We start from the raw sequence: 15,000 nt of genomic DNA on the forward strand, positions 1-15,000 counted from the left end.
AGAGGATCGAGTCTCTCTGTCAGCGCAGCCGATGTCCCCTTGTAGCGCCAGAGCTCCGTGCCGGCTTCCTCATACTGCCTCTAGTCTGCCCTGAGGAACCACTGAACTCACTGGGGAGTCCGGTCCGCATCACGTTACCTTATTAACACACTTTGAATAATGCAACACGGCGTGTAGAAATGTTGAAACCGTTCATTACTGTTCACAAAACAATGTCCCTACAGGCTAGGACACTTTGACGATGCAAGAAGCTATACCGGTAGCTTCCAGCTGTGTAGACTAACATTCCTTGCTAGCCGACAGCTCAAACTAACACTGGTGTTCACTACCCTGGTACTTTGTGATAATATGCGAACCATAATGCAAAAATATGCTGATTTCACAGCTGATTGTCACCAAAAACCCATAGTCATTGCCCCCCCCAAAAAATGTCATTCACTTTGTCTCCATGGCCTCGTGTCTTTCGCTGTGTGTGGATGACGTCACTAAGGCCTTAGAGACGGGCGCCCACGTTTTAGAAATGAAGAGATTGCTTCTTCTACGCAAACGGTACATCCGATCTGCCAACGTCTGTCTGTAGCATCTGAACAGTTTGGGCTACACACTGTGACATTTTACATTTTTAGTCATTTTAGCAGACGCTCTTATCCAGAGCGACTTACAGGAGCAATTAGGGTTAAGTGCCTTGCTCAAGGGGCACATCGACAGATTTTTTTCAACCTAGTCGGCTCGGGGGATTAGAACCAGCGACCTTTCGGTTACTGGGCACAACGCTCTTAACCACTAAGCTACCTGCCGCCCCACCCTCTATGGAAAGGACACGAACACGTTGGTTGTTTTACTCTAGGAAGCTCACAAGACTAGTCTGAAGGTCGCGGGGTAAAAGTTGCAACAAATAAATGGAAGGATTATATGGAGATGGATCCACTCATTAACTGGAAGTCTCTCTGGATAAGAGCGTCTTGCTAAATGACTCACTAACTGGAAGTCTCTCTGGATAAGAGCGTCTGCTAAATGACTCACTAACTGGAAGTCTCTCTGGATAAGAGCGTCTTGCTAAATGACTCATTAACTGGAAGTCTCTCTGGATAAGAGCGTCTGCTAAATGACTCACTAACTGGAAGTCTCTCTGGATAAGAGCGTCTGCTAAATGACTCACTAACTGGAAGTCTCTCTGGATAAGAGCGTCTGCTAAATGACTCACTAACTGGAAGTCTCTCTGGATAAGAGCGTCTTGCTAAATGACTCACTAACTGGAAGTCTCTCTGGATAAGAGCGTCTTGCTAAATGACTCACTAACTGGAAGTCTCTCTGGATAAGAGCGTCTTGCTAAATGACTCACTAACTGGAAGTCTCTCTGGATAAGAGCGTCTGCTAAATGACTCACTAACTGGAAGTCTCTCTGGATAAGAGCGTCTGCTAAATGACTCACTAACTGGAAGTCTCTCTGGATAAGAGCGTCTGCTAAATAACTCACTAACTGGAAGTCTCTCTGGATAAGAGCGTCTGCTAAATGACTCACTAACTGGAAGTCTCTCTGGATAAGAGCGTCTGCTAAATGACTCACTAACTGGAAGTCTCTCTGGATAAGAGCGTCTGCTAAATGACTCACTAACTGGAAGTCTCTCTGGATAAGAGCGTCTGCTAAATGACTCACTAACTGGAAGTCTCTCTGGATAAGAGCGTCTGCTAAATGACTCACTAACTGGAAGTCTCTCTGGATAAGAGCGTCTTGCTAAATGACTCACTAACTGGAAGTCTCTCTGGATAAGAGCGTCTTGCTAAATGACTCACTAACTGGAAGTCTCTCTGGATAAGAGCGTCTTGCTAAATGACTCACTAACTGGAAGTCTCTCTGGATAAGAGCGTCTTGCTAAATGACTCACTAACTGGAAGTCTCTCTGGATAAGAGCGTCTTGCTAAATGACTCACTAACTGGAAGTGTCTCTGGATAAGAGCGTCTGCTAAATGACTCACTAACCGGAAGTCTCTCTGGATAAGAGCGTCTGCTAAATGACTCACTAACCGGAAGTCTCTCTTGATAAGAGCGTCTGCTAAATGACTCACTAACCGGAAGTCTCTCTGGATAAGAGTGTCTGCTAAATGACTCACTAACCGGAAGTCTCTCTGGATAAGAGCCTCTGCTAAATGACTCACTAACCGGAAGTCTCTCTGGATAAGAGCGTCTTGCTAAATGACTCACTAACCGGAAGTCTCTCTGGATAAGAGCGTCTGCTAAATGACTCACTAACCGGAAGTCTCTCTGGATAAGAGCGTCTTGCTAAATGACTCACTAACCGGAAGTCTCTCTGGATAAGAGCGTCTGCTAAATGACTCACTAACCGGAAGTCTCTCTCTGGATAAGAGCGTCTGCTAAATGACTCACTAACCGGAAGTCTCTCTGGATAAGAGCGTCTGCTAAATGACTCACTAACCGGAAGTCTCTCTGGATAAGAGCGTCTGCTAAATGACTCACTAACCGGAAGTCTCTCTGGATAAGAGCGTCTGCTAAATGACTCACTAACCGGAAGTCTCTCTGGATAAGAGTGTCTGCTAAATGACTCACTAACCGGAAGTCTCTCTGGATAAGAGCGTCTGCTAAATGACTCACTAACCGGAAGTCTCTCTGGATAAGAGCGTCTGCTAAATGACTCACTAACCGGAAGTCTCTCTGGATAAGAGCGTCTGCTAAATGACTCACTAACCGGAAGTCTCTCTGGATAAGAGCGTCTGCTAAATGACTCACTAACCGGAAGTCTCTCTGGAAAAGAGCGTCTGCTAAATGACTCACTAACTGGAAGTCGCTCTGGAGAAGAGCGTCTGCTAAATGACTCACTAACTGGAAGTCTCTCTGGATAAGAGCGTCTGCTAAATGACTCACTAACCGGAAGTCTCTCTGGATAAGAGCGTCTGCTAAATGACTCAAATGTAAAATGTAAAATGAGATAGTTCAGTGTCTAAAATAAGGGGTTAAATACATTTAAAAAATATATATATATATATATATAAATAATATCTGATGATCTTTCTTATCTCTCTCAGATACAGGACAGACACTTCAGAACAAAGTTCCCTTAGATTTTTTTTGCGGGGGACGATCTGTTTATCCATGTATGAAACGGTTATTCAATGTGTTTCAATGGGCTAATAGCAGTAAAGCTAAATTCAATGTTTCATCAATCTCTCTCTCTATATATATATACATTTACATTTTAGTCATTTAGCAGACGCTCTTATCCAGAGCGACTTACAGGAGCAATTAGGGTTAAGTGCCTTGCTTAAGGGCACATCGACAGATTTTTCACCTAGTCGGCTCGGGGATTAGAACCAGCGACCTTTCGGTTACTGGCACAACGCTCTTACCCACTAAGCTACCTGCCGACCCTATATATATATATATTAATCTCTCTCTCTATATATATATACCTTAAGTGGTCTTAAAACTCAATCTAATAGCTGTTTTGAAAACTGTAATGTTTACATGAATTCTTATTTATTTCCAGAGATACACCACATCCTGAAATATATGTCAATATCTTCGTTCAAAAGGGAACTATATTTCCCTTGACGGAGTGATGCTGAATGTAAAAAATAAAAAATAAAACACTGTCCTTGCCTGTTTTTGAGGCTGATGGACAACAACTGCAGCTATCTATAACCTTGGACCCGCTGTCTTCTGTGTGTAATTGTATTTTTTTGTAACATGTTATGTACACCCTGCTATTTCCCTGTTTTGCATTCTGGCCAGGTCGGCCTCACAAAATTAGGTTTTTTAACCTCCGTGTGTCTTACCTCATTAAAATAAAGGTTTAAAATTTTAAAAATGATGTAGTCTGTGCTGTTGTCTGTCAGTGATTGTGTAAGTCTAACCCTTTTCCCCCTCTCCGTGTGCAGGGCCGTCCTATTGGTTCGTCCCAGTCGATGATGCAGCCTCCGCATCACCTTGACCCCTCCCTCCTGAAGCAGAACCCCGCCCACCAGCCCCTCAAGTCCTACCTGGACAACTACATGCCCCAGAATGCATCTGAGCTGCAGAAGGAGCCCAGCTCTATGGGCTCCTTTACCAACTTCCCTTTAGGTAGGCCTTCATGATGCCTGATGGGAAATATCAATCCGATCATTTAGTAGGACCGACACAATCCAAATTGCTGGGCTTGTGATAGCCTAGCGTCCTGTCCAGGGGGTGTACTGGTTCATCAAGCTGTCTCACTACAGAAACAGGAGATAGACTAGTGTCCTGTCCAGGGGGTGTACTGTACATCAAGCTGTCTCACTACAGAAACAGGAGATAGACTAGTGTCCTGTCCAGGGGGTGTACTGTACATCAAGCTGTCTCACTACAGAAACAGGAGATAGACTAGTGTCCTGTCCAGGGGGTGTCCTGTACATCAAGCTGTCTCACTACAGAAACAGGAGATAGACTAGTGTCCTGTCCAGGGGGTGTACTGTACATCAAGCTGTCTCACTACAGAAACAGGAGATAGACTAGTGTCCTGTCCAGGGGGTGTACTGGTACATCAAGCTGTCTCACTACAGAAAGAGGAGATAGACTAGTGTCCTGTCCAGGGGGTGTACTGTACATCAAGCTGTCTCACTACAGAAACAGGAGATAGACTAGTGTCCTGTCCAGGGGGTGTCCTGTACATCAAGCTGTCTCACTACAGAAACAGGAGATAGACTAGTGTCCTGTCCAGGGGGTGGACTGGTACATCAAGCTGCCTCACTACAGAAACAGGAGATAGACTAGTGTCCTGTCCAGGGGGGTGTACTGTACATCAAGCTGTCTCACTACAGAAACAGGAGATAGACTAGTGTCCTGTCCAGGGGGTGTACTGTACATCAAGCTGTCTCACTACAGAAACAGGAGATAGACTAGTGTCCTGTCCAGGGGGTGTACTGTACATCAAGCTGTCTCACTACAGAAACAGGAGATAGACTAGTGTCCTGTCCAGGGGGTGTACTGTACATCAAGCTGTCTCACTACAGAAACAGGAGATAGACTAGTGTCCTGTCCAGGGGGTGTACTGTACATCAAGCTGCCTCACTACAGAAACAGGGAGATAGACTAGTGTCCTGTCCAGGGGGTGTACTGTACATCAAGCTGTCTCACTACAGAAACAGGAGATAGACTAGTGTCCTGTCCAGGGGGTGTACTGGTACATCAAGCTGTCTCACTACAGAAACAGGAGATAGACTAGTGTCCTGTCCAGGGGGTGTACTGTACATCAAGCTGTCTCACTACAGAAACAGGAGATAGACTAGTGTCCTGTCCAGGGGGTGTACTGTACATCAAGCTGTCTCACTACAGAAACAGGAGATAGACTAGTGTCCTGTCCAGGGGGTGTACTGGTACATCAAGCTGTCTCAATACAGAAACAGGAGATAGACTAGTGTCCTGTCCAGGGGGTGTACTGGTACATCAAGCTGTCTCACTACAGAAACAGGAGATAGACTAGTGTCCTGTCCAGGGGGTGTACTGGTACATCAAGCTGTCTCACTACAGAAACAGGAGATAGACTAGTGTCCTGTCCAGGGGGTGTACTGGTACATCAAGCTGCCTCACTACAGAAACAGGAGATAGACTAGTGTCCTGTCCAGGGGGTGTACTGTACATCAAGCTGTCTCACTACAGAAACAGGAGATAGACTAGTGTCCTGTCCAGGGGGTGTACTGTACATCAAGCTGCCTCACTACAGAAACAGGAGATAGACTAGTGTCCTGTCCAGGGGGTGTACTGTACATCAAGCTGTCTCACTACAGAAACAGGAGATAGACTAGTGTCCTGTCCAGGGGGTGTACTGGTACATCAAGCTGTCTCACTACAGAAACAGGAGATAGACTAGTGTCCTGTCCAGGGGGTGTACTGGTACATCAACCTGTCTCACTACAGAAACAGGAGATAGACTAGTGTCCTGTCCAGGGGGTGTACTGTACATCAAGCTGCCTCACTACAGAAACAGGAGATAGACTAGTGTCCTGTCCAGGGGGTGTACTGTACATCAAGCTGTCTCACTACAGAAACAGGAGATAGACTAGTGTCCTGTCCAGGGGGTGTACTGTACATCAAGCTGTCTCACTACAGAAACAGGAGATAGACTAGTGTCCTGTCCAGGGGGTGTACTGGTACATCAAGCTGTCTCAATACAGAAACAGGAGATAGACTAGTGTCCTGTCCAGGGGGTGTACTGGTACATCAAGCTGTCTCACTACAGAAACAGGAGATAGACTAGTGTCCTGTCCAGGGGGTGTACTGTACATCAAGCTGTCTCACTACAGAAACAGGAGATAGACTAGTGTCCTGTCCAGGGGGTGTACTGGTACATCAAGCTGCCTCACTACAGAAACAGGAGATAGACTAGTGTCCTGTCCAGGGGGTGTACTGTACATCAAGCTGTCTCACTACAGAAACAGGAGATAGACTAGTGTCCTGTCCAGGGGGTGTACTGTACATCAAGCTGCCTCACTACAGAAACAGGAGATAGACTAGTGTCCTGTCCAGGGGGTGTACTGTACATCAAGCTGTCTCACTACAGAAACAGGAGATAGACCAGCATCCTGTCCAGGGGGTGTACTGGTACATCAAGCAGCCTCACTACAGAAACAGGAGATAGACTAGTGTCCTGTCCAGGGGGTGTACTGGTACATCAAGCTGTCTCACTACAGAAACAGGAGATAGACTAGTGTCCTGTCCAGGGGGTGTACTGGTACATCAAGCTGTCTCACTACAGAAACAGGAGATAGACTAGTGTCCTGTCCAGGGGGTGTACTGTACATCAAGCTGTCTCACTACAGAAACAGGAGATAGACTAGTGTCCTGTCCAGGGGGTGTACTGGTACATCAAGCTGTCTCACTACAGAAACAGGAGATAGACTAGTGTCCTGTCCAGGGGGTGTACTGGTACATCAAGCTGTCTCACTACAGAAACAGGAGATAGACTAGTGTCCTGTCCAGGGGGTGTTCTGGTACATCAAGCTGTCTCACTACAGAAACAGGAGATAGACTAGTGTCCTGTCCAGGGGGTGTACTGGTACATCAAGCTGTCTCACTACAGAAACAGGAGATAGACTAGTGTCCTGTCCAGGGGGTGTACTGGTACATCAAGCTGTCTCACTACAGAAACAGGAGATAGACTAGTGTCCTGTCCAGGGGGTGTACTGTACATCAAGCTGTCTCACTACAGAAACAGGAGATAGACTAGTGTCCTGTCCAGGGGGGTGTACTGGTACATCAAGCTGTCTCACTACAGAAACAGGAGATAGACTAGTGTCCTGTCCAGGGGGTGTACTGGTACATCAAGCTGTCTCACTACAGAAACAGGAGATAGACTAGTGTCCTGTCCAGGGGGTGTACTGGTACATCAAGCTGTCTCACTACAGAAACAGGAGATAGACTAGTGTCCTGTCCAGGGGGTGTACTGTACATCAAGCTGTCTCACTACAGAAACAGGAGATAGACTAGTGTCCTGTCCAGGGGGTGGACTGTACATCAAGCTGCCTCACTACAGAAACAGGAGATAGACTAGTGTCCTGTCCAGGGGGTGGACTGGTACATCAAGCTGTCTCACTACAGAAACAGGAGATAGACTAGTGTCCTGTCCAGGGGGTGTACTGGTACATCAAGCTGTCTCACTACAGATAGACTAGTGTCCTGTCCAGGAGGTGTACTGTACATCAAGCTGTCTCACTACAGATAGACTAGTGTCCTGTCCAGGAGGTGTACTGTACATCAAGCTGTCTCACTACAGAAACAGGAGATAGACTAGTGTCCTGTCCAGGGGGTGTACTGGTACATCAAGCTGTCTCACTACAGATAGACTAGTGTCCTGTCCAGGAGGTGTACTGTACATCAAGCTGTCTCACTACAGAAACAGGAGATAGACTAGTGTCCTGTCCAGGGGGTGTACTGGTACATCAAGCTGTCTCACTACAGAAACAGGAGATAGACTAGTGTCCTGTCCAGGGGGTGTACTGTACATCAAGCTGTCTCACTACAGTAACAGGAGATAGACTAGTGTCCTGTCCAGGGGGTGTACTGTACATCAAGCTGTCTCACTACAGAAACAGGAGATAGACTAGTGTCCTGTCCAGGGGGTGTACTGGTACATCAAGCTGTCTCACTACAGAAACAGGAGATAGACTAGTGTCCTGTCCAGGGGGTGTACTGGTACATCAAGCTGTCTCACTACAGAAACAGGAGATAGACTAGTGTCCTGTCCAGGGGGTGTACTGTACATCAAGCTGTCTCACTACAGAAACAGGAGATAGACTAGTGTCCTGTCCAGGGGTGTGTCCTGTACATCAAGCTGTCTCACTACAGAAACAGGAGATAGACTAGTGTCCTGTCCAGGGGGTGTACTGGTACATCAAGCTGTCTCACTACGAGATAGACTAGTGTCCTGTCCAGGGGGGTGTACTGTACATCAAGCTGTCTCACTACAGAAACAGGAGATAGACTAGTGTCCTGTCCAGGGGGTGTACTGGTACATCAAGCTGTCTCACTACAGAAACAGGAGATAGACTAGTGTCCTGTCCAGGGGGTGTACTGTACATCAAGCTGTCTCACTACAGAAACAGGAGATAGACTAGTGTCCTGTCCAGGGGGTGTACTGGTACATCAAGCTGTCTCACTACAGAAACAGGAGATAGACTAGTGTCCTGTCCAGGGGGTGTACTGTACATCAAGCTGTCTCACTACAGAAACAGGAGATAGACTAGTGTCCTGTCCAGGGGGTGTACTGGTACATCAAGCTGTCTCACTACAGTAACAGAGACTAGCCCATTCTGTTTTAACCTGATGTGTCTTCATAGTTGTGTAGTTCAACACAGTGTTCTGTCCTGTATCTGGTCTCTGCTGCTTTTCCTTGCTTTGTGAAATACTAAAGTATTCTCCTCCTCCTCCTCTCTGCTCTTCTCTAGGCTTGACCTCTGACCTGAATGTAGGCCTGGACATGGGGTCTGGTGTGGGCTGTAAGGAGCCTCAGTCTCGTCTGAAGAAATGGACGGCCATGGACATGCCCGTTAACTCACCTCTGGAGCGCAAACCTGGTAAGTCACTCACTGTGTGTGTGTGTGTGTGTGTGTGCGCATGACTGGGTGTGGTGTGTGTGTGTGTGTGTGTGTGTTTGTGGCCCTGACTGACTGATCTACAAATAATAATAGTTATTTAGGACTCAAGGTGATTTGAAGGTCAGTCAGTCTCCGACTGCAATGCGATGGATCTCAAACACCACGTATGTCTCCAGGTGCTATGGCTTCTTGGCTGTGGCGTGTGTCATATAACACGTGGTGTGTGTCATATAACATGTGTATAACAGTGTGTGTGTATCTAAGTGTGTATAACGGTGTGTGTGTGTGTATCTGTATATGACAGTGTGTTTAACTGTGTGTGTCTCCAGGTGCTATGTCTGGGTTGCGTCTGGAGGATTCTCCATTCGGTCCCTATGACTTCCTGTCTGCTGGCTCCGCCCCCCTCAGCTCTCCCGGCCAATCAATGGGCTCGGTGGGCGACAGCTGGCCCCCTCGTGCCAAATCCCCCCATGGAAACACCAACGATACCTGGCCCCCAGGTATATATATACACACACACACACACACACACACACACACACACACACACACACACACACACACACACACTTTAAATACTAACAGCTGAAACAGAGCAGTACCTTCTCCTCCATACAGCTAGACTGACCATAACAGCTGAAACAGAGCAGTACCTTCTCCATACAGCTAGACTGACCATAACAGCTGAAACAGAGCAGTACCTTCTCCTCCATACAGCTAGACTGACCATAACAGCTGAAACAGAGCAGTACCTTCTCCTCCATACAGCTAGACTGACCATAACAGCTGAAACAGAGCAGTACCTTCTCCTCCATACAGCTAGACTGACCATAACAGCTGAAACAGAGCAGTACCTTCTCCATACAGCTAGACTGACCATAACAGCTGAAACAGAGCAGTACCTTCTCCTCCATACAGCTAGACTGACCATAACAGCTGAAACAGAGCAGTACCTTCTCCTCCATACAGCTAGACTGACCATAACAGCTGAAACAGAGCAGTACCTTCTCCTCCATACAGCTAGACTGACCATAACAGCTGGAACAGAGCAGTACCTTCTCCATACAGCTAGACTGACCATAACAGCTGAAACAGAGCAGTACCTTCTCCTCCATACAGCTAGACTGACCATAACAGCTGAAACAGAGCAGTACCTTCTCCTCCATACAGCTAGACTGACCATAACAGCTGAAACAGAGCAGTACCTTCTCCTCCATACAGCTAGACTGACCATAACAGCTGAAACAGAGCAGTACCTTCTCCTCCATACAGCTAGACTGACCATAACAGCTGAAACAGAGCAGTACCTTCTCCTCCATACAGCTAGACTGGCCATAACAGCTGAAACAGAGCAGTACCTTCTCCTCCATACAGCTAGACTGACCATAACAGCTGAAACAGAGCAGCACCTTCTCCATACAGCTAGACTGACCATAACAGCTGAAACAGAGAAGTACCTTCTCCTCCATACAGCTAGACTGACCATAACAGCTGAAACAGAGCAGTACCTTCTCCATACAGCTAGACTGACCATAACAGCTGAAACAGAGCAGTACATTCTCCTCCATACAGCTAGACTGACCATAACAGCTGAAACAGAGCAGTACCTTCTCCTCCATACAGCTAGACTGACCATAACAGCTGAAACAGAGCAGCACCTTCTCCATACAGCTAGACTGACCATAACAGCTGAAACAGAGAAGTACCTTCTCCTCCATACAGCTAGACTGACCATAACAGCTGAAACAGAGCAGTACCTTCTCCATACAGCTAGACTGACCATAACAGCTGAAACAGAGCAGTACCTTCTCCATACAGCTAGACTGACCATAACAGCTGAAACAGAGCAGTACCTTCTCCTCCATACAGCTAGACTGACCATAACAGCTGAAACAGAGCAGTACCTTCTCCATACAGCTAGACTGACCATAACAGCTGAAACAGAGCAGTACCTTCTTCTCCATACAGCTAGACTGACCATAACAGCTGAAACAGAGCAGTACCTTCTCCTCCATACAGCTAGACTGACCATAACAGCTGAAACAGAGCAGACCCCCCCTCACTCTCCTATCCCTGTATGTCTCTCTCCAGACCCCCCCTCCTATTCCTGTATGTCTCTCTCCAGACCCCCCTCACTCTCCTATTCCTGTATGTCTCTCTCCAGACTCCCCTCACTCTCCTATCCCTGTATGTCTCTCTCCAGACTCCCCCTCACTCTCCTATTCCTGTATGTCTCTCTCCAGACCCCCCCTCACCCTCCTATTCCTGTATGTCTCTCTCCAGACCCCCCACTCTCCTATCCCTGTATGTCTCTCTCCAGACTCCCCCCACTCTCCTATCCCTGTATGTCTCTCTCCAGACTCCCCCTCACTCTCCTATTCCTGTATGTCTCTCTCCAGACCCCCCCCCTCCTATCCCTGTATGTCTCTCTCCAGACCCCCTCACTCTCCTATTCCTGTATGTCTCTCTCCAGACCCCCCCTCACTCTCCTATTCCTGTATGTCTCTCTCCAGACCCCCCTCACTCTCCTATCCCTGTATGTCTCTCTCCAGACTCCCCCTCACTCTCCTATTCCTGTATGTCTCTCTCCAGACCCCCCCTCACTCTCCTATCCCTGTATGTCTCTCTCCAGACCCCCTCACTCTCCTATCCCTGTATGTCTCTCTCCAGACCCCCCTCACTCTCCTATCCCTGTATGTCTCTCTCCAGACTCCCCTCACTCTCCTATCCCTGTATGTCTCTCTCCAGACCCCCCTCACTCTCCTATCCCTGTATGTCTCTCTCCAGACCCCCCCTCACTCTCCTATCCCTGTATGTCTCTCTCCAGACTCCCCCTCACTCTCCTATCCCTGTATGTCTCTCTCCAGACCCCCCTCACTCTCCTATCCCTGTATGTCTCTCTCCAGACCCCTCACCCTCCTATCCCTGTATGTCTCTCTCCAGACCCCCCTCACCCTCCTATCCCTGTATGTCTCTCTCCAGACCCCCTCACTCTCCTATCCCTGTATGTCTCTCTCCAGACCCCCCCTCACTCTCCTATCCCTGTATGTCTCTCTCCAGACCCCTCACTCTCCTATCCCTGTATGTCTCTCTCCAGACCCCCCTCACTCTCCTATCCCTGTATGTCTCTCTCCAGACCCCCCCTCACTCTCCTATCCCTGTATGTCTCTCTCCAGACCCCCCCTCACTCTCCTATCCCTGTATGTCTCTCTCCAGACCCCCCTCACTCTCCTATTCCTGTATGTCTCTCTCCAGAGTTCCGGCCCGGTGAGCCATGGAAGGTTTACCCCAACATCGACCCTGAGACTGACCCTTTCGTGACCCCTGGTAGTGTCATCAACAACCTCTCCATCAACACCGTCCGCCACGTAGACCACCACAGAGACCTGACAGGTAACACACACTATATACACACACTCACACACACACTATATACACACACACACACACACACACTATATACACACACACACACACACACTATATACACACACACACACACTATATACACACACACACACACACACTCACACACACACACACACACACTATATACCTATATACACACACACACTATATACACACACACACACACTATATACACACACACACACACTATATACACACACACACACTATACACACACACACACACACTATATACCTATATACACACACACACACACACACACACTATATACACACTATATACACACACACACACACACACACTATATATACACACACACTATGTATATATACACACACACACACAGAGACCACCATAGTAGCCACTAGCTGAACTTGCTAGCAGGTTCAGTGGATGTCGAACACGTTTCTAGCAGCAAATGTATGTGTGTTAAATTATAGCCGTGGTGTGAGTGGGATAATCAACTCTGGACTCGGCCATCCTATGGAAAATAATGCACGTCGTAGCACCCACCTTCCACATAGAACGCTTAGCCCCTCGTTGATTATTCGTGCTTTTTGAGGTCGTTTCGTTCGATAAAAAAAATAAAAAACATAAACCTGTTTGTGTATTTAATTTTCCTCATCATTGAATACATGATTCATTATGTGTGATGCTGGAACAACACAGAATAAAACAGTTAAATAAAAGTCCCGTGGTCACTATTCAAAGTAAATAAGGCTTACTTTTACGACTGCCGAGTACCAACTATCGATCACGTAGATCATGAAGTAACTGCTCTCTGTCGCTCTCCATCACGCTCTCTTCCTTCCCCTTCTGTGCCTCTCTGTGTCTGCCCTCACACAGGCCGGACAAGTAGGCATACAATGGATTATGGTCATTGTAGTTCATTGCCGCTGTTTTCTGAGCTAAACTATGTAGAATTATTGGCCTGTTGGAAACTACAACTCCCTACTACCTCGGACTTGATCTGAGAGGACTGCGCATCGAGCTCACAGAAAAAAAACCTGAACGAAATGGAATTCAAATAATTGAACCAATGTCGGTCAATTAGTTGTTTAACTGAAATGTCCGTTATTTTTGGTTTTTAATCGCTCAGCGCTATTGATTATCCCTTACTTATAAATGATTTGTACTTCTACAGCTGGACCTTGTTGTCAGTCCACTAACCCAGTCTGAATAGTCCTGTCCTCAGGCTAGTGGCCTGGCTTCATTTCCATCCTGCTTTGTAGTCAATTGTTCTGTCCAGTGTTAGCTGTGTTTCACTGAACCCTGTCCCTCCCTCCCTCCCTCCCTCCCTCCCCCTCCCTCCCTCTCTACCTCCCTCCCCTCCCTCTCTCTCTCTCTCCCTCCCCCTCTCTCTCTCTGTATCTCTCTCTGTTTCTCTCTCTGTATCTCTCTCTCTCTCTCTCTCTCTCTCTCTCTCTCTCTCTCTCTCTCTCTCTGTATCTCTCTGTCTCTGTCTCTCTGTCTCTCTCTCTCTCTCTCTCTCTCTCTCTCTCTCTCTCTCTCTCTCTCTCTCTCTCTCTCTCTCTCTGTCTCTCTCTCTGTCTCTCTCTCTCTCTGTCTCTCTGTCTCTCTGTCTCTCTCTCTCTCTCTCTCTGTCTCTCTCTCTCTCTCTCTCTCTCTCTCTGTCTCTCTCTTTTTCTCTTTTTCTCTCTCTCTGTCTCTCTCTCTCTCTCTCTCTCTCTCTCTCTCTCTCTCTCTCTCTCTCTCTCTCTCTCTCTCTCTGTCTCTCTCTCCCTCCAGGACCATCCTCATCACTGAACACCACGATGCCTTCTAACAGTGCCTGGCCATCTATTCGTGCCTCCAGCCACAGTGGTTCCCTCACCAGTACAACACAAAGCACTTCAGGTACGTCTAACCCCAACCCTCACCCCTCACCAGCACAGGTACGTCTAACCCCAACCCTCACCCCTCCCCCCAGTACAGGTACGTCTAACCCCAACCCTCACCCCTCCCCCCCCCAGTACAGGACAAAGTAGAGCTGGGACGGTAAATAGAAAATGATCGCTACCGATCCCTTATCAGACATTTAGCTGATATGGCTCATTATGATGAGTAGCCTGTACTAGAGAAATGTCAAGTTTGAAATGAAATACGTTTGTTCATATGGGTGATTGTTAAAATCGGACAATTAATGGCTACAACCATTATATTATCCTTTAAACTAGTAGTAGTCATCACATCAATTCAACCAATTTATATATTTATCACCATATGGATTTTTCACTCTCTCTCTCTCTCTCTCTCTCTCTCTCTCTCGCTCTCTCTCCCTCTCTGTCTCTCTCTCCCTCCCTCTATCTCTGTCTCTGTCCCCCCCTCTCCCTCCCTCCATCTCTGTCTCTCTGTCCCCTCCCTCCCTCCCTCCATCTCTGTCTCTCTGTCCCCCCCTCTCCCTCCCTCCCTCCATCTCTGTCTCTCTGTCCCCCCCCTCTCCCTCCCTCCCTCCATCTCTGTCTCTCTGTCCCCCCCTCTCCCTCCCTCCATCTCTGTCTCTCT

At 47.5% G+C, this 15,000-nt stretch overlaps 1 protein-coding gene across 1 annotated transcript in view; it reads left to right on the forward strand.

Moving 5' to 3' along the window:
• LOC121540125 (trinucleotide repeat-containing gene 6A protein) overlaps positions 1-15,000 on the forward strand; it is a 70,248-nt gene that overhangs the window by 45,035 nt on the left and 10,213 nt on the right. The window contains exons 12-16 of the mRNA XM_045207651.1: positions 3,895-4,078; positions 8,917-9,045; positions 9,396-9,566; positions 12,322-12,459; positions 14,245-14,352. Coding sequence (XP_045063586.1) covers positions 3,895-4,078; positions 8,917-9,045; positions 9,396-9,566; positions 12,322-12,459; positions 14,245-14,352 — 730 coding nt within the window. The remainder of the gene's footprint in view (positions 1-3,894; positions 4,079-8,916; positions 9,046-9,395; positions 9,567-12,321; positions 12,460-14,244; positions 14,353-15,000) is intronic.

Source organism: Coregonus clupeaformis, chromosome 26 (assembly GCF_020615455.1).
Source record: "Coregonus clupeaformis isolate EN_2021a chromosome 26, ASM2061545v1, whole genome shotgun sequence".
NCBI lineage: Eukaryota > Metazoa > Chordata > Actinopteri > Salmoniformes > Salmonidae > Coregonus > Coregonus clupeaformis.